The 24109-nt window shown below is 37.0% G+C and overlaps 1 protein-coding gene and 1 pseudogene across 1 annotated transcript; both read left to right on the plus strand.

Moving 5' to 3' along the window:
• Nucleotides 1-1933: 1933 nt before the first annotated feature.
• On the plus strand, nt 1934-9482 carry LOC141605104 (N6-adenosine-methyltransferase non-catalytic subunit MTB-like). The gene is made up of 7 exons (XM_074423743.1): nt 1934-2115; nt 3003-5746; nt 6919-7002; nt 7186-7290; nt 7376-7484; nt 7823-7974; nt 8536-9482. Exons 2-7 carry the CDS (start codon nt 3080-3082, stop codon nt 8959-8961), a joined length of 3543 nt encoding a protein of 1180 aa, XP_074279844.1. The 5' UTR covers nt 1934-2115; nt 3003-3079; the 3' UTR covers nt 8962-9482.
• A 959-nt stretch (nt 9483-10441) lies between these two features.
• Nucleotides 10442-16181, plus strand: LOC141605105 (F-box protein CPR1-like; annotated as a pseudogene).
• Nucleotides 16182-24109: the final 7928 nt, after the last annotated feature.

A 24109-nucleotide genomic window follows, 5' to 3' on the forward strand; every position in this document is an offset into this window, starting at 1 on the left:
CCCGACTAAATACTACGCTTTTTCGGGTTTTACAAATAGTTTTGGTATAGGGAGTAGACGACAAATTTCCTATTATCAGGTTCACAACATCAAATCAGGATTGACTCATTGGGTCGTAGGTGGGCAAGTGTGATTCGTAAGAGGCCGGAAGGGGTGACCACACTAATTGGGTATAGGGATGCTTTTGATTCAATGCGACATGATCAGTTTACATGGCAACCTTACACCCGACGATTTTGTCTTTTTTGCCCCGTTGTTATGATGACTCCGACGATTGGACAGTGATGGCCCCTATGATTTGTTTCGACATTGTTGAGTGGCATTTTCCAAATAGGGTAGCTCGTCAATTTGGGTGGAAACAAATTATCCCGTTAAACTCGATCTGGAACCAAAAAAATTGCACAAAGTAGACAAAAGGGGTGCCTCTTCACGGAATTGGATTGAAAAACATCAACCCTACATAGCAAATTGGGTTAGGAGGGGTGATTTTCGGTTTCGTGGTGAAGAGGATGATATTGAAATGAACTACTTCGACCCCTACATGGTTTGGTACCGGGATCGCACTATTCTTCGCTTGAACCCTTTTCCCCCACAAGCTACTTATCAAGCACCCTTTGGAGCCACAGAATATCTTGTAAGTACACTTTAATATACTTGTCTTAAAATTCTTAACCAATATATCATAAAATGTGATTAGCTTATACTATTTATTTTGTTTTAGGCGCAAGGTTTCGTCAATGTCCATAATACATGTGATACGGAGCTTCGACAAATGCCTCTTGAGGTGCCTCCACATTTCCGGACAATGGTTTCACACCTACGGGACTACTCCTCTCAATCGCTTGAACATGTAGGCTATTCCCATCTCCTTCAACCAACCGTAGAACCAAAGCAAGAAAGTTCACCAATGGTTCAAGAGTCCCTCAACTCAATGAATGTGGATGACGATGCACCATTGGTTCAATACACAAGGAGGGGTAGACGCTCTAAGTCATCCATGCCGGCTAGACACTCTATGTCTTCCATGCCTTCCATGTCTTCAATGCCGGCCATGTCTTCAATGCCTTCCATGTCTTCAATGTCACCCGTCAATGAAGAAGGTACCCCGGAGCCTAAGAAAGGGTTTTGGAATCGCCTTCGAGGAAAAAGCAAGAAGAAGACTTGAGGACTTGATGTAATAGTTAGAAGATTAATGGTTTGTTTGACATTTTAGATGGTTAATTTCTTTGACATTTTAGTTGTAAAACTTAGATTTTAATCCCCTTGTGCGAAACTTATGTGTTGTGTAAACTCGGTTTTTATTTATAATAGGCAATGGTTTGTGTTGTCCTTTGCATTGTTGAGCATTGTTGAGCATTGTTGAGTTTGGTTTTCTGTTTTGGCAAAGGAAAGATACGAGAACGAAGGGAATTTGTGCAGCAATGAAAAAAAAAAAATACAACTGGCTAAACACACCATACGCTATGGCGTGTTTCAAGAGGAAGACACGCCATTACGTATGGCGTGTTTAGTTTTTGGCAATTTGATCAGTCACTGGAAAGGGGTTGGAAAATTGAAGTCATAAAAAACACGCCATATGTAATGGCGTGTTTTCCTCTCAAGACACGCCATACGTAATGGCGTGTTATATGTCTTTCCTTATGTTGCTACTGACCTTGGGTAAGAATTTTGGACTGCCTAAACACGCCATATGTAATGGCGTGTTCATTCAAGTAAACACGCCAATACGTATGGCGTGTTTAAGCCTCATACAGGCTCGTCAAAACCGAGCCTACGTGGACACCATTTCGATAATTGTTTTTAAAACCGACCCAAAACGACAATTCTTTTATTTTTGAGCATTATTTCAAAAACGGACTCCTTAAAGGTTAATTTGATTTAAAAAAAAAAAAAAAAAAAAAAAAAAAAAGGAAAAAACGATACACACAAACCACTGAAGCAGACAAACAGAAAGAGGCAAAACAACGATAAACTCATAAAAGACATAAACACAAAGACAATAGAACGATAAAGACAACCACCACCTGCCGCAGTGCCGCCGGCCGTCACCGTCTGCCTGGCGTCTGAGTGTCTGACACTCCACCACTCGCGGTACTACTACTCGCCTGCTACTCGGTATGTGTTCTCAGAATCTCAGTTTTTACTTCTCTTAATTTCTTATAATCTTATTAATTCGATTATTTGTTGTTGATTGTTGATTCATTCAATTAATCTGTTCTTATTAGTTATTAGTTTTGATTAGTTCGATTAATTTGTTTCCCAAATTCAATTAATTTGTTCTTACTAGTTTGATTAATTTGTTCCCCAAACCCTAAATCCCAAATTTGTTCTTATTAGTTATTAGTTTTGATTAATTTGTTCCCCAAACCCTAAATCCCAAATTTGTTCTTATTAGTTATTAGTTTTGATTAATTCGATTAATTTGTTCCCCAACTTCAATTAAATATAGGGAAACCATGGCTTCTTATTAGTGCACAGAGTCTGGTTTATGGGGCAATACTGGTGGATGAGTTGAGCTACATCCTCCTAATGCCTATATATCAGTATCTGAACCACTCAAAGCCAGAGTACACATCACTATATATAGGGAAACCATGGCTTCTTAATAGCAGAAGTCACAAAAAACCACATCGACCTCTTCTCCATTGTTATTAGAACCTCAAAATAATTTTGAATTTAATGCATAAATGTTGTCCGCAATTTAATGTATAAGTGTTAGTGTAGCTTAGAATTTACTATGTATTGACGATATTTGAATTTAATGTATAAATGTTGTCCGCAATATTTTTTTTTTCTTATTGTGCCCTCCCTTTACTCAAATCCTGGATCCGCCCCTGCCCCCACCCTTTCCCTCCAAATCGGGCAAATGTGAGTGACTGTGACTCCAGAAGATTTTTTATTATTTCTTGGTGATTGGCACGTCGAAGGTTCCACATTTTGATGTACGATTTTGTTTTACGTTATATGTGCTGTTAGCTTTAATTCCATTTTTTTTGTTGCAGGGTAATCACTACTTAGTCTGGTGGATGCAAGTAATTTAGTGTGAAGATACAAGAATAAGAATCCGTGATTTTATGGGATGGATTCACCCGAGCGAGTTAGAAATTATTCTGGAAGGAAAGCAGACGAGAGCTTAGATGACAAGAGGGAGGTGGTCGTGGACGATGTAGAATTGGAGGGCAGTGGGAAAAGGAAGCATAAGTTGAGTAAATCGAAAAGGTCGAGTGCTGGGGAAGATATCGATAGTTGGGAAATCAGCGGAAAGAGAAAGAGCTCTGGAGATAGAAATGAGAGTAGAAGGCAGTCAGGTGGTTCAAGCAAAGGAGATATTGACGAAGGTGACTTTGATGTGAAAAAGGATTCTAATTCCAAGTATGAAAAGAAGAGGCATGAGTCCAGTGCCTTGGAAAAGTTGAGCAACTGGTACCAGGACGGAGATTTAGAGAACAGGCATGACGGAGGAGATAAGTCCGGACATAGAAGCCATTCAAGAGGTGATGATAGCGAGAGGAATGCACCAAGGAAAGGTAGTTCTAGGTTTTCTGACCGTGAAGGTTCTCATAGGAGAAGCAAAAGCAAGGATGAAAGGTCTCGTGATGGGGAGGACGAAAAGGCAATTGAAAGGGATGCATATCATTCTGAAAGAAAAGAGATTAACCGAGAGAAGGGACAGGGTTTTTCTGAAGATGTAAAGACCAAAAGAAGATGGGACGAGTCTGGTACACCTACAAAAGCTGAGGATGGGAGTATCGTGGGAAAATCTGATCCAAAAAATGGGTCCGGCTCTGATTTCAAGCAGGAGAGCACTTGTGAAAGAAGTACATCTTCCAGACTTGATACAGGTGAAGGGAAAGACAGGGCCTTAGAAACATCTAGTGATAAGGGTAAATCCTATAGTAGGGAGGATAGAAAGATTGATTCTGACAAGTCCAAGATCAGAAGCAGATCAGATGCTGTAGAAGAAGATAATAAAGGTAGCCCACAGATCCGTGAAGATAGAGCTGGTAATGAGAAAATTGAAAGGCAAAGGGAAGTTAGGACTTCTGGTCGTGAAGCTGTAGATAATCGAGATAGATCATCTAATCTAGCTGAGGATGGTAACAATTTGATGAGAGAAAAGGCTGCGAGAGAAGCTGGGTATTCCCGTCGGTCCAGAAGTCCTGACAGGAGTAGTAGGGTTCGCCATGACTTGGAGAACTCTGAGCCAGAATATGATAGGAGCAGCAGCCTAAAGCGCAAAGATGTAGAAAAAGATAGCTCTCGAGATGATAGAGGTAAAGGTAGAGAAAATAACTGGAGTGATAGGAACTGGGAAAGGGAAGGATCTAGAGAAAGTTGGAAAAGAAGGCAGCAGGCTGGTAATGACCGGGACATAGATTTTGTTCATGATCATGATAGAGAGCGTGAATTGCCTAGACGTGGTCGTGATAGAATGGATAATGATAGGCTTCTAGGTCGACCTGGGAGTAGAAAAGATGGCAGAAGTGAAGCTGTTAAGGCCTCTACGAATTTTGGGATTTCGACTGAGAATTATGATGTGATAGAGATACAACCGAAGCCTCTTGACTATGGAAGAGATGACACGAACAGTGGAAGGAGAACTGAAGCTGTTCCACTACATGATCCAAAAGTGACCATGCACGATGAATTCACACGCACAAAAGATGACTTGCATAGAACTGAAGGACATGTGACATCTGGTGACAACTCCATTATTAAAAATGCTGACGACTCTGGTTTGATGCAAGATCATAATTCATGGAGGGATGATGTTGATGGCAGGGCAGGCAGACCGAGGGGCCAGCAAGGTTCTTTTTCTTCCCGACCTTCTGGAGGCCAAAATTCTAGCGGTGTTTCTCAGTCTCTAAGTACCAATCAAGAACAAAGTAGCTTTGGGAGGGGGATTCAACAGGGTCCAAGAGGCAATAGGCTTGGTAGAGGTGGTAGGGTCAGGCCTCTTGGAAGAGACAACCAGCAGGTCAGCTTGCCGATGCCCTTGATGGGATCTCCCTTTGGACACCTTGGTATGCCGCCACCTGGTCCCATGCAGCCAATGAACCCAGGTTTATCCCCAGGTCCTCCAGTTCCCCCTGGTGTTTTTGTTTCTCCGTTTCCTCCACCTGTTTGGCCTGGAAACCGAGGTTTTGATATCAGCATGTTGCCTGTCTCACCCGGTGTTTCTACACTTCCTCCGGGGCCACCTGGGCAGCGATTTCCTCCTCATATGGGGACTCCTCCAAATCCAGCCTTTGTTTATAATCAACCTGGTCAAGGAAGAGGTATGCCTCCAAATGCTCCTGGCCCTGGCTATAATGCTATCGTGCCTATTCATCGAGGAAATTCTAATGAAAAAATTTCCGGTGGTTGGGTTCCTCCTAAAAGTGGTGGCCCTCCTGGTAAGGCTCCATCCAGAGGAGAGCAAAATGATTACTCGCAAAATTTTGTTGACACTGGCATGCGGCCCCAGAATTTTATAAGGGAGCTGGAACTAACCAACGTTGAGGATTATCCAAAGCTTCGGGAACTTATACAAAAGAAGGATGAGATTGTTGAGAAAGCATCAACTCCTCCCATGTATCACAAATGTGACCTTCGTGAGTTTACTTTGTCTCCTGATTTTTTTGGGACCAAGTTTGATGTTATACTTGTTGATCCACCTTGGGAGGAATATGTCCATCGTGCACCTGGTGTTACAGATCATATGGAGTACTGGACATTTGAAGAGATCATGAATCTTAAAATTGAGGTAATTGATTTGAAATGTCATCTAGTTTATTAGGGAAAAGAAAAGATAAAGAATTTAGGGACCTTTTATCCCCTTTCTTTCCTTTTCTCATTGGCTTCATCACCATTTCTGACTGAAGTGTTTTTAGGAACATATATTCCCTTCACTTTAGCTGTAGCCTTAGGAATGTTTAAGCTATTTTCGTTATTTGTCCTTTTGTTTAATCTTGGACTTCCACTTGGTGACATGGTGTTAGAACATTTGTACTAGGTTGAGGAGTAATTTCATTTGCTTCTCTCTGCCTTAAGTTTGGTGATAATGGTGACAATGATTCCTGTGTAGTAGTGTGACTAGTATAAATGAGATTAGGTTTTCTATTTCTCCATTCTTGCAGTTCATCCCTCTTAGATTCCCTAGTAAAATGAAAACTACTACTTGATTTCAGTTTGAAATTGAAATCAATAAACCCTAAATCAAGAATTCAAGATAACAAGTGATAAAAAGGTATGTGTACATAATAGTAAAAGTATCATTAAAAATTAGGGAGGAAACGTAATCAAAGTGAAAAACTTCATTAGGTTGTGAAAACAGGTGACAGTAGCCTTGGGATTTAGGCGCTGTGCGCATCTAGACAGTGGTAGAAACAGTGAAGTTGAAGGGTTTGATTGTGGTAGGTAGAACAGGGGTTTTGATTGTGGTAGGAAGAATAGGGGTTTTAATTCTAACACGTACAATCGTCATCTTATGAACTGAGCCAAATCAGCACTTAACAGATCTAAGTAACGCCTAAACTGAGATTGGGCGCGCTTAAGAATTATGATAGACTTCAGGGGTATTAGTGGGGATATGGGAAAAAGGAGGGTACAACTTAGAATTTCCCAAGAATTTAAGTCTGTCTTGGAGCTTGAGAATAGATGCATTTAAAACAACACTGCATAGTACCTATGCTTGAATTTATGGTTGCAAATGCCAACTGGAGAGAGTTAAACTGCTGCTATCTTTTTGTTTTAGGCATTATATATGATGCTGTTTTCTTTCCGTGGGTTTGAATTAAATTTTCTAGTGGGGAGATCTGTCTTTGTAATAGGGATCTTTAAATTTCTGCATACTATGAATTAGAACTTTGCTAATTGCTTTTTCTTTTCCCCCGTGCAGTCAATATTGAGTTTTGTATAATTGGTTTGCATCTGCAGGCTATAGCAGATACCCCTTCTTTTATTTTTCTATGGGTTGGTGATGGTGTGGGCCTGGAACAAGGGCGACAGTGTCTGAAAAAGGTACATTATGGTGGAATCCTGTTTCCTCTCCTATATTTATTTTAGAATTTTTTATCCTCTTCAAGCATGTATGACTAATTATGAGTACTAAAGCAATCTTGCGATAAAATCCTTGGCTAACAAAAATGATCTAGTTACAATTTTTAATATATTCCACTTTGTTTCTGTCATTGTGGCGGTCAGTGGGGATTCAGGAGGTGTGAGGACATATGCTGGGTGAAGACCAACAAAAACTCAGCTACTCCAGCATTAAGACATGATTCTCATACTTTATTTCAGCACTCTAAGGTTAGTCCATATCTCGATTATTGTCATTTGTCAGTTTGACAGTGAAATGTTTATCTCTTGAATTGCCTTTTCATTTTTCTTGTAGGAACACTGTCTAATGGGAATAAAGGGAACAGTTCGTCGCAGTACTGATGGCCATATAATACATGCAAATATAGATACAGACGTCATTATCGCGGAGGAACCTCCATATGGTATGCACTTCTCTTGCTATATTTGCGTGTGTAGCATTATAGGCTGTTTTTCTTGTTAAGTGAAATATGCTTGGGATAATCATTTTTTATCCATTGATTATGGGGCTTCTGAACTGGGCAAGAGGTGCGTGCTACAATTGTGCTTCTTAACCTGTAAAATATGTATACAATTAGTGGCTCTTGTTTTATATGTTATATAGATAATAGATGTGTGATATTCACTCCTGTAGTTATCAAAATCGTGTTTTTGTAAAAAGTCACTTGCGTATATATGCAGTTTTAGTTGCTCATGAGAAGGGGGCTTTATATCCAAGATATTTTTGGTAATTTTTATGCAGGTTCCACAGCTAAACCTGAAGAGATGTACCGAATAATTGAGCATTTTGCTCTTGGCCGTAGGAGACTCGAGCTTTTTGGGGCAGATCACAACATCAGGTCGGGGTGGCTAACTGTTGGTAAAGGACTATCAGACTCAAATTTTGACAGTGAGGTAATGTTTCCTAACTTTGAAATGAAATTCGTTGTATACAGACGAAATTTTGAGGGTCATCTATGATGGTGTTCTTTTATGAATTCCTATAGTTTACCACTCAAAATCTTCAACTGAGGCGTGGTTTTTTAGCTGTGCTTTTTAAAGTTCACTCTATAATTTCTAGTCTATTATAGTTCATACGGAGTATAATATTTAAGTCTTGTATGTTGAATATCTGTTATTTGTTTGGTTCTTAGTCATACTTTTAGGAAGTTTTAAGCGCTTAATCTGCAAATATCGTTGAAGTAGGATGATCGCTTGAGATTTTGAAGTAAGAAATGTACCTTAGTAATAATGTATGTGGTGTAACATCTTTTTTGGGGATGTAACATTATTTATTGGGGTAACATCTATTATTTCTGGATTAGGAGTTTCACACTCATTCTCCACCATACAAAACACACCTAAAAGGGGAACTTAAATTGGCTAGGGCACTTGAGTATTTGGTCTAGACTCTAGAATTGATTTTGGTGCTTTCAAGCTATTCAATTCTTAATGTAGGTGAATGTTTTTTTGCAGGCGTTTGTGAGAAGCTTTGCTGACAAGGATGGGAAAGTTTGGCAGGGTGGGGGAGGACGGAACCCACCTCCAGAGGCCCCACATCTTATCCTGACCACACCCGAGATAGAGTCTCTTCGGCCGAAATCCCCAATGAAAAATCAACAGCAGTTGCAGCAACAGCAGTCAAACTCCATTTCCTTAACCACTGCTAATTCCAGTAACAGAAGGCCTGCAGGTAATTCTCCCCAAAATCCACCTGGATTTAGCCTAAACCAGGAAGCTTCTAGCTCAAACCATCCCGCACCCTGGGCGCCACCAATGGATGCCTTCAAAGGTCCAAATGACGCATTTGACATGTATGGTGGTTACAACATGCACCCGGTACCGCCACCAAATGGCGAGTTTCCTGATTTTGACCCTCAAAGGATGATGGGTATGATGTAGCCCTTGGTCAAATCTTGAATAGGTTTAGAGATATATACAGCTACTCTCACTTTTGCCTGAAATTGACGGGATATAGAATAAGCTTGCGGGATATGAGAGCTTATGTGACAATTTGGTGACTGGAAGGATCTTTGAGGTGGCTTGAAAATGGGGGTTTCAAAAATTAATTACTTTTGGCGTGGTTCAAGGTTCCAAAATGCCGTTATGTAGTTTGCTCTGGCTTGAAGTGTAGCGGACTTCACTTTTGCGGGTTCGGTGTGGCAAAATGGTGACATCCTTGGACCCTATTAGCGAGACGCCATTGTTAAGTTTATCTTGGCCGCGAATGTAATAGCTTTGAGTTAAAGTGCAGTACATTGCGTTTATCTGGCCAAACTGTTAATGAAACTTTATCTGCATGTATAATTGCAATTTTGGGAAATTGTCATTTGTCCTGTAATTTATCAGACCTGACTTCGCTTTCCTTCTAATCACCTCACATCGGCGTTTCCTGGTAACCGTATGCAGGAACGTATTTTGAATGCCTTGTTTCCCTTCATTTATACTCGTATTTTAGAACAATGATCCTTTGTATTCTTATGTCTAAGCCTCTAAGGATCAAATTCAAGATTCTTATATATTGAATCTAGTATAAACAAAGATAGCGAAAGAAGACTAGTTTTGACTAAAACTCTGAGTTTTACGGTATGACCGTATGATTTGATATTGTAATAATAGTAATAATTTGAATCTCTCATAAAAATACTTACGATTACCTTGGCATGAAATTAAATACCCTACATCTGAAATTAACCGAATATATAACCAAATTTAAATCAAATCCGACCTCATAAGAATAATTATGAGAAATGTAAAAAAGTAGCAAATTGTAAAATTCGGTTCATCCTACATTGTATTCAGATTTATGAAGATGGTTACCCAGTACAAGTAAAGTACTCTCTAGTCTCTAATGTATCCGTGGTAGGAATTTAGGAAATAAGATAATAGATCATATATCTCATACAAAAGTAGAAATAAGTATTAGTGATGCTCTTCTCTTCTACATAATAAAGTCTGTTTGGACTTAATTTCAACTTATTTCAGTTCAGTTTTATTCAGTTTTATTCAATTCAGCTCATCTATTTACAAATTAATTTACTTTAGCCGAAAACAGGGTCTAAAAACATGAAACGAATACAAGAACGTCCGTGTAAATTAGAAATAGATGAAGTCCATATGGAGAAACAACATTTTGGACCGGGAAATTGTCAAAAGAATAGGTATGAAGAAAGGCAATTAGTAAAGTAAGACGAATTCATGTTTATTCCATTTTTGTTTAGTTGAGGTGAAAATTAATCATAGTTGTAACCTCTACTCTTTAACAAACTTGAAAAATATAAGAATCAGTACACTCGAATCACAAATTCTCATTTAAGACGGGTATACGAATAAAAATTGATAAAATTGGCCACAAAAGCCCTATATATTTGTTGCCGGACTTTCATTCATACTTTACCCTGAATTCTGAATGCTCTCATTTGTCCATCTCATTCGGTAAGTTTTCCTCATCTTCTTCGAATTACTTTCTTTATTTTCCAAACCCACGCCCCTTTAGTTTTCCCGATTCGTCATAAGCTTAAGACGGATAGTAGCGTTTAACCAAGACTCGCTGTTAATTTCCTGCAAAAATGTGGAATAATTTACCTACTGAAATAAGCACCAACATATTACATAGATTACCTGTGAAAACCCTAATTAAATGCACAATTTTATCCAAATCATTCTTCAATTTAATCACTAATCAGCGTTTTATCTCCGATCACATTGCCCAAAATGCCAATTCCCACTTGTTACTTCGTTATTTCACCCACGATGAAGAAGAAATGTATCATTTTGAACCTGATGATCATACATTTTCCGGTTTTCAAACTGACGGATTGATTGTCCCTTTTCATAAAATTATATTGGTGATTGTTTTACTGTGGCGGGTTGCGTAAACGGTGTTCTTTGCTTGGTTAATGATTTTAGTGCTGAGGGTACTCTTACTATACTTTGGAACCCATCTATTAGAAAGTTTGTTCACGTTCCGCGGCCTATAATTGTATTTGATACTCATGGTGCATATAAGTCTGTTTGTGGGTTCGGGTTTGATTCTATTTCGGATGATTACAAGGTGGTTCGACTTGTAGAACTGGATAGTATTGATTTAGGTTTTGGGGTGAGCGCGGAAATGCAAGTTGAGGTCTATAGTTTGAAATCTGAGTGCTGGAGGGTTATCGGTGTTGGTCCTTGCTGCTCGATTAAAAAGTACTATGGGTTCGGGTATACCCCTCGTTTCATTAATGGCTGTGTTTATTTCCTTGGTTTGTCTTATTCGGGTCAAAATTATGAAAATGTGCTCCTCAAATTTAACATGTGTACAGAGAGTTTTGAGATTATACAACTGACGGGAGTCTTAAAATTGACTCGATTTACTGAGGATTTGTCTGTCCTGGAGAGTAATCGGGTAGTGACTTTGATTAAGAGTATCTACAATGATGCAAGCATGAGTTGTAGTTGTAGTGCATGGATTCTGAAAGAAGACGGGGATGTTAAATCTTGGACGAAGATTTGTGATATTGATATTGGTAAGTTACGTCCACATGGCATGGTAATGGCTTTTAGTTTTAGAAAAAATGGTGAAGTTATCACGGTGAAGTATGGTCAGGATTGTTATGGCAGAAAGGAGAATGTGGTTGATTTAATTGATCCAGTAACACACAGTAGGACAACATTAAGAGAGATAAGCGCAGATCGTTATTCATTTTACTTGTCTACTTATGTAGAGAGCATGGCGTTGTTTAAGGAAGGAAAAGGAATTGAAGAACAAAACACGCCGTTGAAGTTCGTTAATTAAGAGGTAAAATGAACGATTTAATGGGGAAAAAAATCTTGGACATGCTAAGTACTAGAAATTGTTTACTATGGTGTTAGCTTCGGTTTTTTCATAAGTTCTCCTTGCTGGTCATCTTTTTGCATGCTTACTTTCTCGAAGTTGTTTCCTATGGTGTTCTGGGTCCTAATTGTCATCAGATGTCTAATCCTCCTTTTGAATACTTGATTGTAATCAAAGTATCTAAACTTCTGTTTTTACACCATGTTTATGTTTAACTCAGATATTACCGTCATTGTCAGCCCAAGTGTTTCCTAACGCATTCTAGTTAAGTGTCTTTTTGAATTCATGTTCCTAATTATTGCTATCTATCATTAGAAGCCAGGGTTTTGTTAGCGGTGGTGTCTTAGTTTAACACTCTTAACATATACATGTTTGCTTGGAACTCGATAATATCTTTGTCATCCAAAGGGTACTCCTGATTCCTGAATGCACAATTTTTTTAGAAATTTTGAAACATCAATTTTGAAATCAAAATACCTTAATTGGTTACTTACTAGAGTGCCTAAAATCAGAATGCATTTTGCAGCCATTTCAATATCAGCTTTGTGGCCTCTCGTTCTATTATAAGTCACCATGCTCTATTTTTAATTCAATTTTTGCTTGGTATGTGTAGCAAAACATACCAAAAATCAAATTAGTCTTTGGTTTATGAATGTGGTACTGCAGATTAGGAATTATGTTATTTCAAGGGTTGATAATGGTTAGTTTGGATTAATGGAACTGTTAACGAGTTTGTTAAATGATAATCATCATATCGGGTTTATGAATGTGGTGCTTTTGTTTTGGCTGGCGTGTAATTCTCGGTTCCATGTTTGCTGAAAGGTAAAGTTGCTTATATCCGACTCCTTGTCTCAACGTAGAGACTTGCTTCTGAGACATTGGGTGGTGGTTGTTTTTGTTGTTGTTGTCGACTGTCGTCATCATGTGCAAATCCATTGGCAAAGTAGATAATTTGGCAAAGATGACTAATTTGATGATGTACAATTTAGATAGTGTGATTCAAAGAATGAGAACATGTTAGCTGTTAACCGACTTTAAATGAATGATGCACTGATTCTGCCTCATATCTGACATTGAACATATAAAGATTCTTGTTCTTAAGTTGGTGGGTGGAGTAGTGTTTGATCTTGGTGATGGCTTTAAAGCCTATCACTTGTCCGGGATTGGGTCCATCCTTGTCGTTACTGTCCCTCCGGTACCTTGTCCTGTCACCGATGATGTTGTTTCCAACCCAAGGGTGATCCCCCCATTCCCCCCACCCCTGATTTGTCTGTGGTCGTATCGATGAGTATAGCTCATTCTGTCGATGTTGTACTATGTGGTCGTGTTTTGGGTCCGATATGGTGATCCCCCCTTTTCCCCCACCTACCGGTCCCGTTTCCCTTTTCACTAGTGTCTGTCAATGTCGTCCCTTTGTCTTGGTCTGGTTGCATATAAGGTGGGAGGTGTCGTCTGGTGAAACGGTTGTCTTTGATCCGCCTGGTGTTTTTGTTGTTGGGTCTTCTGCTCCTGTTTTTGTTGCATGCATGTATGTTTTTGATGTTTTGGGTGAGTTGCGGTTCGAGTCTTTCGGTCTTGAGGTTTTGGGTGCTCTGGTTTGTGTGGTGGTTGACGGTTTTGGGTTTTTGCTGGTCCTCTTGCTGGTCGTCAGGTCTTCCTTTTTGGATTGGTGAGTTGTGTTTTTTATTCTATTTTGTTTGTGTGGGTTTGAGTGGGTTTCGGGTGGGGTTGGTTGGCTTAGAGGCGGTGGCTCAGTTGGAGTCTGTTTATGGTTGATTGGGCTTTTTCTATGAGATATTGAGGTAGGGGTCTGGTAATGTTGTTGGTTGGCCGGATGCGGTGGAGGATTAAATATTGGACGAATTTTTTTTTATTTTGATATTGGTAAGTTACGTCCACATGGCATGCTAATGGCTTTTAGTTTTAGAAAAAACGGTGAAGTTATCACGGTGAAGAATGCTCAGGATTGTTATGGCGGAAAGGAGAATGTGGTTGATTCAATTGATCCAGTAACACACAGTAGGACGACATTAAGAGAGATAAGCGCAGACCATTATTCATTTTACTTGTCTACTTATGTAGAGAGCATGGCGTTGTTTAAGGAAAGGAAAAGGAATTGAAGATCAAAACACGCCGTTGAAGTTCGTTAATTAAGAGGTAAAATGAACATGCTAAGTACTAGAAATCGTTTACTATGGTGTTAGCTTCGGGTTTTTCATAAGTTCTCCTTGCTGGTCATCTTTTAGCGTGCTTACTTTCTCGAAGTCGTTTACTATGGTGTTATCAATGTGTAATCCTCCTTTTGAAGACTTCTGCTTTTACACCATGTTTATGTTTAACTTGGATATTACTGGCATTGTTAGTCCAAGTGTTTGCTAAGGTGTTCTTAGTTAAATGTCTGTTTGAATTCAAGTTCTTAATTATTGCGATTTAACTAGAAGCCAGGTTTTGCTAGCAGTGGTGTCTTAGTTTAACACTCTTAACATATACTGCCTCCTATTCGGAATAACTGCCCCATTTGGACAATGGCACGAAAATTAAGGAATAGAGAATAAATAATGAATAGTATTGTACTCCGTATAAGGGTAAGAATATAGGAGAGAAGATGTTAATTTAGATGGGTTACGAGTGGTTGGGGTCGTAAATAAAGAAAAGAGTCAAGGGTAGAAAAGTTATTAAACATTTAAACCTGTCCAAATATGGTAAATGGGATAATTATGTGAATAGACGGAAATGGCAAATGGGACACTTATTCTGAATAGGAGGGAGTACATGTTTTTATAGATTATATCAAAATAGGAGAGTAAATAAGAGTTTATATCAAAATAGGAAAGTAAATAAGAGTTTATATTAAAATAGGAAAGGGGTTTTTAGGTGGAAAAATGTGAAGTTTTTTCTATTCATTAGTATATAGGGGATTAAAACTCTATAAATATCTGTTTCTTATTATATACAGTGGACACGACGTAACTTTCACATCTTCTTAGTTCCTCCCTTTCAATGGATGCAAGTTTTGAAACCCTAAAACCATGTTCGAGAGTTAGCCTTCCTACAGAATTAATATTCTCATGTATACTCTCCAAATTACCTGCAAAATCGCTCTTTCGCTTCAAATGTGTTTCCAAGTCGTTTCAAAACGAGATTTCGTCCCCCAAATTCAATGAATTATTTTCCGGGGCTAATCATCGCCTCTTCATCCTACCAGGTAAGTCCGACACCTTTCGTATATACGAATTGGACTCCCCACACTCTCCTCCTACGCTTTGCCCTTACCCTATACCAGTAAAACGGTTTGCATCGGACTCCATGTCAATTGTGGCATGTTGCGAATCGTACCTCTTGTTTAAGTATAGACACAGAGTCTATGAAGATCTCATCTCGGTCAACCCAACTACACGTATTTACCGTGTACTCCCTACAGCTTACTTTCCAAGTTCCGTTACCTATGTACGATACGGCATGTGTTATTGTTTAGACGATGAATTTAACGCCGATTTCAAAGTTGTCAGGTTTATCAACTATGAAGATTCACGTATTAATATGCTAAGAAAAGTCGACGTTTATAGTTTGAAAACTAATTTGTGGAGAACTATCACGTGTGAAACCACCACGGGTCATTTGATGAATAGTCCCGTCCTTGTACAAAACCATTTACTTGTTATGATTATCTATGATAGTTACTATTGCTTGACGGGAATTGGTTGTTTTGATATCAAGGCTGAACGATGGTCTAACGATGTACTCTTGCCTGATACTATTTTGGGTGAAATCAGCTCCAACTCATCTCGATATGATCATTACCTAGGTATGCTTGATGGGAAATTACGTTTTTCATGGTACGATGACAACAAGGCGACTTATACTACATGGGTTATGAAGGATTATGGTGTTAAAGCATCTTGGGTTAAATTGATGAGTCATCCTGTTGAGCAAGGGCGGCCCAGATGGGTTTACCACCCTATTGCTTACTGCAAAGGAGCATCACATGAACTACTGTGCATATCAACTTATGCTGGCAAATATTTTTGGTACAACCTTAAAGATAAACAGTTCACGGAAACTGAATTCGATAGTCTTGGCCTTGATACTAATGATTTAAGTTATGCTTGTATATGTAAGGGAAGCCTCTTAAACTTTCCCGGTTGTCAACCGATTTATTCAGCATCCAACGAATAAGAAGTGGATGACAATAATGACGATGGACAATACTATTTATTATGTTGAATATGTTTCTTGTAGGCATGCCCTTCTAGAACAACGGATTTTGATCTAATATAATAATTCGACACTATTTGTGTTACTAATTAGAGCTCGATCACCGTGTTTATTTTTCTCATCTTTTCTTGTGAATAAATCTATGAGTTTTTCTAAAATATGCCCTTAAGGCAGATGATGATAAGCTAATTAGCAAAATATTCATAAGCATAAGTCATATTTGCAGCACATGGTAATGCTCCCTTTAAAGCTCAACATAAGTCATCTACTACCTTCATTAAACTTCTCCCTTGATCCTAAGATTTTCCTGAATCCATAAGCAAACTACATAAACTCCCATCTCCATATTACCACTTGACCAATTTTGAGATTTTTGTTGAAGTAATTTGGGTAGTGTGAACCATTAAAAATTCGTAACCTGTGATAAAAAATGAAAATCATATAAAATTTCGGTGTCTATAGGTAGCCATTTTCTCGATTTTGTTTCTTGCTTAATAATGAAAAAAATGAATTCGAGATAAACGAGGAGCTGTGATCAGTTGGGCTATTGGTGAACTGCTGTTGCAAATCATGGGTATCATGGCCATGTTGCACGCAGTTATTGTACAAAAATGAGTGTACCGTATTAATTAATACTCCGTAGTATTTTTGTATGTATATACTGTGGATTAATATGAAGCTGACACGTCCTCTTTTGTGCATCTTCTGACGGTTACCGGCGGTTGCTTTAATATATAATATAGATATAGATTATTATTCGTAATTTATTTTCACATTACACATTTTACTCAATTCAGTACATTTTGTATCAAACTTTCCATTTTTTGCCCTTGACCAAAAAACATCAAACCTAATTTTCTCTACCTTATCTCTATCTCTATTGTTAAATTTTAACTTTCTCCACCTCCTTCAATTTATTCACTTATGAATGATTATTCGAATATAGAGCATGTATTTAATTCACAAAATCCATTGTTAGTAATCAAATTGACCTTATGTTATTGTTTTGTATTTTTTTAATTGGAGTTTATATTGAAATTAATTATTGTTAATTGGTGTGGGATGGTGGTCTGGGTTATTAGTGTAGTGGGGTCTTGCAGGCGAGAAGGACGTAGATTTGTCCTCGGATTCCGTTTGACAAACCGGTGAGAAGGGAGCGGAAGAGAGGCACTTGCTTGCAGGAGGGAGAGGTGCGGGAAGATTAACAACGGCCGGTGACGGTAGTGGTGGTCGACGAGTATTGGTCGGCACAGTTAAGCCGTTGGTGATTAATAGAGTATTACATATCTTGTTGAATTAGAGTAGGAGATCAAGCGTTGTACGTACTTCTTGTTGAATTAATGTAGTAATGTACGTATAATTGGTTTATTAACATATTACTCCATAATACACGGTTTTTCGGGATTCCGGGATCCCGGAACAAAATTCTCCGGAAATCACATAGAAAGTTCCTCGGGTCAGATAAAGCGGCCACGCAAAGTTTGAGCACCAACGGAAGACATTTGGGGGTGCCGGTGGGACCCATGAGTGTGCAATGTATTTAATTATTCAGATATCCGTTTTTTCAAACATGCGATAAATTCCGTCTTGCAACAAATTATATAAAATCATATTATGAAAATATTCTTCGAATTAATATTATGATAAAATTTTATACATTCCGTATAAATAAAATTAATAACATATACGAAGAAGTAATTACAAATGCAAGTAAATGTAATTGAATTACATAATTTTTAAAACAAAATTACACAATAAAATTACATAATTTCAGAAATGAATTACACTTATATACGGGATCGGACATAAAACGGAAATGAATTACAAAAATGAATTACATGTATTTTTGTTATTATTATTGTACCATGCAGCAACAAAATCACAACATAATTTTTTAAAACTACAGGGTACAAATTTTTTTTTTCAAAAAATCAATCATGACGGAATATTTACTTGGAATATAAACTCGGCATCTTAACTATCAGCCGCGCACACCGAAATTGGTAGGTAACATTGATAGGAAACCGAGTTAATATAGTCTTCAACAAGCATTTAAAGCTATTTTTAATTTTTTTTTTACTCTAAAAAAACAAATAAATAAATTTTATTTTAATTTACAAGTGATTAAAAATTTTTTTAATAATTTATTTAATAAATAATTCACAATTGTTATAACAAATATTGTTTAAATAATAACAACACAATAAGGTAAAAGTCGAAAAACTTTAAAATATGTTTTTTTTAGGAAAAATAATCCTCTCAGATCTGTATAGAAAGTCGTTCATCACCGAGGATTTATGTACTTGGAGCAAAAATTCTGGCAATTTTACTATCAGTCTCGCACTCCGAATTCGGAAGATGACAATGACAGTCTCGCACGCGTGATAAGATATACTGTCTTAACTGGTAGTCATAAAGGTGATAGAGTGCATATTGCTCGACTAACACTTACTCCATCGGACACCGAGATTTCGACGTTTCAAAGAGAAGACAATTCTCCATCGTTTTTGTTTTGCAATGACGATAAACAAGAGTCGTGACGTTTTATCTCGGTCGCATCTATCTTCCAAGACCAGTGTTTAGTCATGGCCAGCTTTATGTCGCACTTTCCAGGGTCACCCGAAAAGAAGGCTTGAAAATTTTAATTTGTGACTCAGATATGCGTACTTCTACTACGACTACTAATGTAGTGTATCATGGATTTTTTCAATTTTTAGAATAACTTGCATATGTTAAAGTTGATTATTAGATTATATTTCTTTTATCCGAATGTAAAGTTTTTTATGTATGCAATTTTTATTTACAAGAGTTGATTACGTTATTTTCTTATAAACCAGTGCATGTGAACACATGTTTGTAACAAATTTAAACATTAATTATGTACATCGTTGATTTAGACCAATTAGATAGGTACAATCGAAATGCAAGAACAAATATACATAAAAAAACATTAATACTAGCCCAAATACATAGCCGTGCAACTTTACACGGGTTTAAAACTAGTATCCATTTATATTACTCAAAGTCTACATGCATGTCAGTTTTAAGTTAGATCTTGCCTTAAAGCCGTTTTATACTTTGAATTTTCCTTAAAAACGGAATTAATTAAATAATTAGTAGTATGGTGTAATTGATAAAAAAACAATCTTATTTTTGTTGGGTTGTCTTTGTCGTAAAGGAAAAAAAATATATCGGAGAAGGCGGACCCGAGCGGAATCGTTTCAAGACCGTGCTTTGATCAAAATTGTCTCATCCCTTAAAATGGTGGGTAAATTAACAATCTTGTTTCATTATACTACCTTGCATGCAAATTAATATGTGTAAATGTGTTTGCATGTATATATTTAGGTTGAACATATAAATTTCTTTTTACCACATATTTTATATGTTTAATATGTTTAATGAATTAAAAACCGTAATTGAAAAGTTTTGGCCTACCCTAAATGATGGCCGAATGGCCTTATTGTCAAGAGGGGTTTGATTTGCAAACTTTTAATCTAAACTATTGTTAAATTATTAAGTTAGTATTATATTGTTATTGTATAAAAATAAAATAATAATAAAGTTTTGGAAAGCTTTACTTTTAGGAAATAAAAAGTTTGGTCGAGGCACTTACTGCCAAACAAGAAAATTTGGATGCAATTTTTGGAGGAAATTATTAATATTATATTTAGATATCAAATTTTGTGATTGTCTATCCTAAATTACACGGGTCATATTCTTATTTAATTAATTAAATTGTATTATTGTTTGGTCATATAAATTAGTTTGTTTTAATTATTTATTTTGTTCAAAAGGAAATGTATGTAATTTAATTATTATTGCGAGACTTAACCATCGATACCCCCAAAAATGTAATAATTTAAAGACCTAGTTTATTCCTACGATCAAGTTAGAATTTTAGAACCTTGGCGATCGTTTAGGCCTGACACACGATATCGTTAGTCCAATTTCAAAAATTAAGTTGTGTCGATTGAGATTTAGGAGTAATTTTATTTTATGAGTCACTATTTGAGAATAATTATTTTCACATAAATTTAAAAGGATTTGAGCACCAACTATTTTTACCTCAGGTAAGTGGATTGACTACAATAGTTCCTTATGAAATTTCTCATTCAAGGTCTATTTTTCAAATTGCAAATTATAATCAAATTTTCAAGGGCTTAAGTATAATTTTTAAGCAGACTCAAGTTCTCAACTAAAACTGAGTCCTCTTAGCCTACCGTATTCTTAGCCAAATATAGAGTTAAATTAGAATTTTGACAAAGTTCTTGTAAAACTATTTCGGACAAATCCTCTCAACTTGATATTTTCAATTAATAAATTTAATAGTATAGAGTGAACTTAAGTGAAGAAGGAAATGGTTCTTTAATATCCTTATTATTAATCTAGTACTGAATCGAAATTTTAAAACAAGTGACTCTCCACTTTTGGTCAAATTTTCTTTACTTAGATTATTTAGTTAATAAAATTCATTATATAAAATGGATTAGTAAAAATTGAACTAGGAAGCGATTTTACAACCAATTAACTACCAAGGGTCTAAGACCGTCCCTTAGTTAGATTGGTTAAACTTGGTTTGATAATACGGTATTTCACTTGTATTATTAACTTAGTTCGATAGCGAAGTCCCGACTTATAAATAGGGGCAAACCCAATAAGGCGACCAATGATTGAATTTGTGCTAGTTGTTTTCCATAAAACTTTTATCAAGGAAAGAATTTCGATTCGAAATTGGTATGGTTAACCCATAATGTTTTAAAAACGAATTTCGAAATATTTCATATTTTCTTGGGCATTTTTAGGATTGAATTTGAAAGCTCATTGAGCGGGAAAACATGATGTTACTATTGTGTACGTAATGACATAGAAGAATAGCAATTAGCTTAACCGTATAAAACCGTCCGTGCGTACGAAGGGTCTTTCGTGGACCTATCCTTAGACTCGAGAGTAGGCGGGAGTGTGGCCATACTTTAGGTGGGGACCTGATCAGTCTCGTACGTATTAGGTGGATCGCATCCGGGTTCCCTAAGGTCTATATTTGGTTAGGCTTAGGGGATAATAGCCGGGTGGTGTTTAGTCCGTGGTACGGGTAATAACCCCACGTACCGGCATTCGACCCTGGAGATGAGTGGACGAGTTTCGTTTTAAACGTGTTTATGTCACCACGGTAAACAGGGGTAATAATGTAAGCCCCCTGGTATCGGTGTGATTGGCGGTATATTATTATCGTACAAGTTTCGGTTATTGGTCATATAATTGGAAAGCGTACGGTAATTGGCCGGTATATCGTGATAAAATGTTATTAAAATATATAATACGGCAATGAAAAACTGATTTGTTTCTCGAAAATTTATGTGTTAAAGGTATGGATATATGGATATGTTATACATGCTGATGATGATTGTTACGTTTTAATTGTTTAAAGAAGTTAATCTACCCACCTGACGTTTGTTGTTTTTCTTATAAAACTTTTAAAAATTTTAAAATGTCAGATTTGTGAAGACCGACCATTCCCGAGACAGGCGAATTTGAAGATGGGATTTAGATATATTTTATTAGAACGTGTTAAGTAATTTGTTACGAACAATTGTAATATTTAGCATTATCTTTATAATCGGAATTAGAAGGCGAATTGTATATTGCTCCGACATTGCTAATCATTTGATTATCATCATTTCTTTGACAACTTAAATTCCTGGTATCCTTATTTGATTTAACTCGATTTATTTTTCTTGGGTACCAAAATTATTTCTTACCCTTCATGCTTAAAACCCTTCAAAAATCAAATCTAACCCAGATAATAATAATTAACAAACAAAATTGAAATCCCAAATTCCAGAACAAACTCCAGTAAAATTCCAAAAAAATTCGAAATTCAAATAGAAATTTGGTTGAATCTGGTGACAATATAAAATGAGTAAATTCGATATCGAACTTTTGAAGACCAATAGCAAATAACAAGGGATTGACAATTGAGCAATAGATCAAAATTGACAATAACAAGAAAACGAAAAAGAGGGTAAAGGGTGTTTTGGATGATAGAGATTTGGTGGTATGGTATACTGGTATACTGGTAATGTGGTAAAAAGATTAAAGGGGTTTTGGGGAAGAAAGATAATAATGGCGTTTACATAATTAGATGAGAGAGAGAGGTGTTAAAATGAAAGTAACTTGTTTAGCAGAGAAATGGTGTAAAAGTTGGGTATATTATTAGTTAAAATAAAGTTTGAATTATTTTGAGAAGGACTCTAATAGTTTAGACTATTGTCATTAAATAAACCTTAATTATAACTACATTTAAAAATTATACTATTAAAAATTACTTGTATAATTTTACTCAACCCTATATATATTTTTCCTTATTTTAAACAGAATCAACATTTTGTAAAAAAAAAAAGATCAATTTACTTGGCTTGACCCACAGAACCGGGAACCCACACCTAGCCCAATCCGGGAACATAATTCCTCCCTCTCAAAAAATGCTCATTTGTTTTGTATAATTTTTTTTTTTTTTTTGGTGTGATGTTTTGTATAATTTTGAAAACATAACTTTCACTCTATTTTTCTCCATTAATATAATATATTTTCATTCAAAAAATATTAATGTGATAGACTGATAGACTATTATATGAAAAATGTAACTGTTTTATATTCACGTTATATGATTTGTAATACTTCCATACATGTTTAAAGTTAAAGTCTTTGAACTTCACAATAGTAAAAAATATGAAAACTAATAATTATAGTATAGTAGTAGTATAATTAACTCGAACCGCATTCTATTGGTTTCTCAATCAACATAGTTCATCAGTTGTGCATTGTAGCGGGCCAATTCATTCCAACTCTGCACCGTGGGCCGATTTTCAGTAGCCCAGTCGGCACTAGTGCCAGCTTGGCCCAGCCCAGTCTCATCCTCGGGCCACACTAGTGCCGTAATTTCCTCAGCGCGGCCCACCAAACACTAATAAAAATAAATGAAGGCCCAACCTGTGGCATTGGCCTGCTATTCAGTGGACCGGGATCGGACTAGACAAAACTGACCCAACACTGGCCCGGTCCTCATTTAGCGTTGTGTCTGGGCTGGTGGCACTCAGCCCGGCCACCTCTTTACCCAACCCAACCCACACTGGTCCGACCCATCGCACAACTCTACTCGTGCGTACATGCTCAACTCTAAGCTTGTTAGGACCCTTTATGCGTCAGTTGGGCTCACTCTCCGCAATGGCACTCCTTTGGTGTCCAATTCCCTTACATCACCTAGACGCAGCTTTTGGTGTCAATTAGCTCTCTTAACTTATGCATCAACCAACCACCTCTCAATGGTACGCCTTGAAAAGGTTACCTTGATGCCCTGTTGCGAGTTGCTGGCACCGATTATCCCACTATCTATCGCGATTCCTCCCCTCATCTTTACACTTACCAAACACCGACTGACAAACGACAAAGATGATTTCACTTCTACTTGTGCCTATCTTGTGTACCTTAGTCAATTCTAGGATTTGTCTAGAATCTAATGTCTATAATAACTTCATTTAAACTACTCCGTATTAAGTTATGATCCAACATTTAATGTCTGTAGACTCTAGTACTTTCATTTTACTATTAGACTATCCCCGGACATTTAAAAAACAAGGCACAAATCAGTTTACTTGTTACTCTTTTCATTATATTTACCGTCTTATTTTCTATTCAGAATAGAAATTGAGAGGAGGATAATAATATTTGATACACTGTTTTCCTTGCTCAAAATAGAAGAGGGATATATCTCATTTAGAAACGTTTAATAAGGTGAAGGCATCATTAAAATTATAATGGAATAAGAATCAAGTTATAACTTGTACAATAGGAGCGCATTAAATCTAATTTTTGTCTACTCTTGCCCAATCACGTGCTATAAGACGGTCGTAATAGTTAAGTTACCTGCGAGGTTACATTGAGCCAACAAACACCATTTGTCTTTGCTGCCTTCAACATTATAGGACATAACCCGACGACATGACACCAGAGACCAGAAGG

Source organism: Silene latifolia, chromosome 10 (genome assembly GCF_048544455.1).
Source record: "Silene latifolia isolate original U9 population chromosome 10, ASM4854445v1, whole genome shotgun sequence".
Taxonomy (NCBI): Eukaryota; Viridiplantae; Streptophyta; class Magnoliopsida; order Caryophyllales; family Caryophyllaceae; genus Silene; species Silene latifolia.

Coding starts and splice junctions, on each gene's coding strand:
- LOC141605104 (XM_074423743.1), top strand. CDS start 3,080: ATGGATTCACCCGAGCGAGTTAGAAATTATTCTGGAAGGAAAGCAGAC. Junction 5,747..6,918: donor TCATGAATCTTAAAATTGAG/GTAATTGATTTG, acceptor TTGCATCTGCAG/GCTATAGCAGATACCCCTTC. Junction 7,291..7,375: donor CTTTATTTCAGCACTCTAAG/GTTAGTCCATAT, acceptor TTTTTCTTGTAG/GAACACTGTCTAATGGGAAT.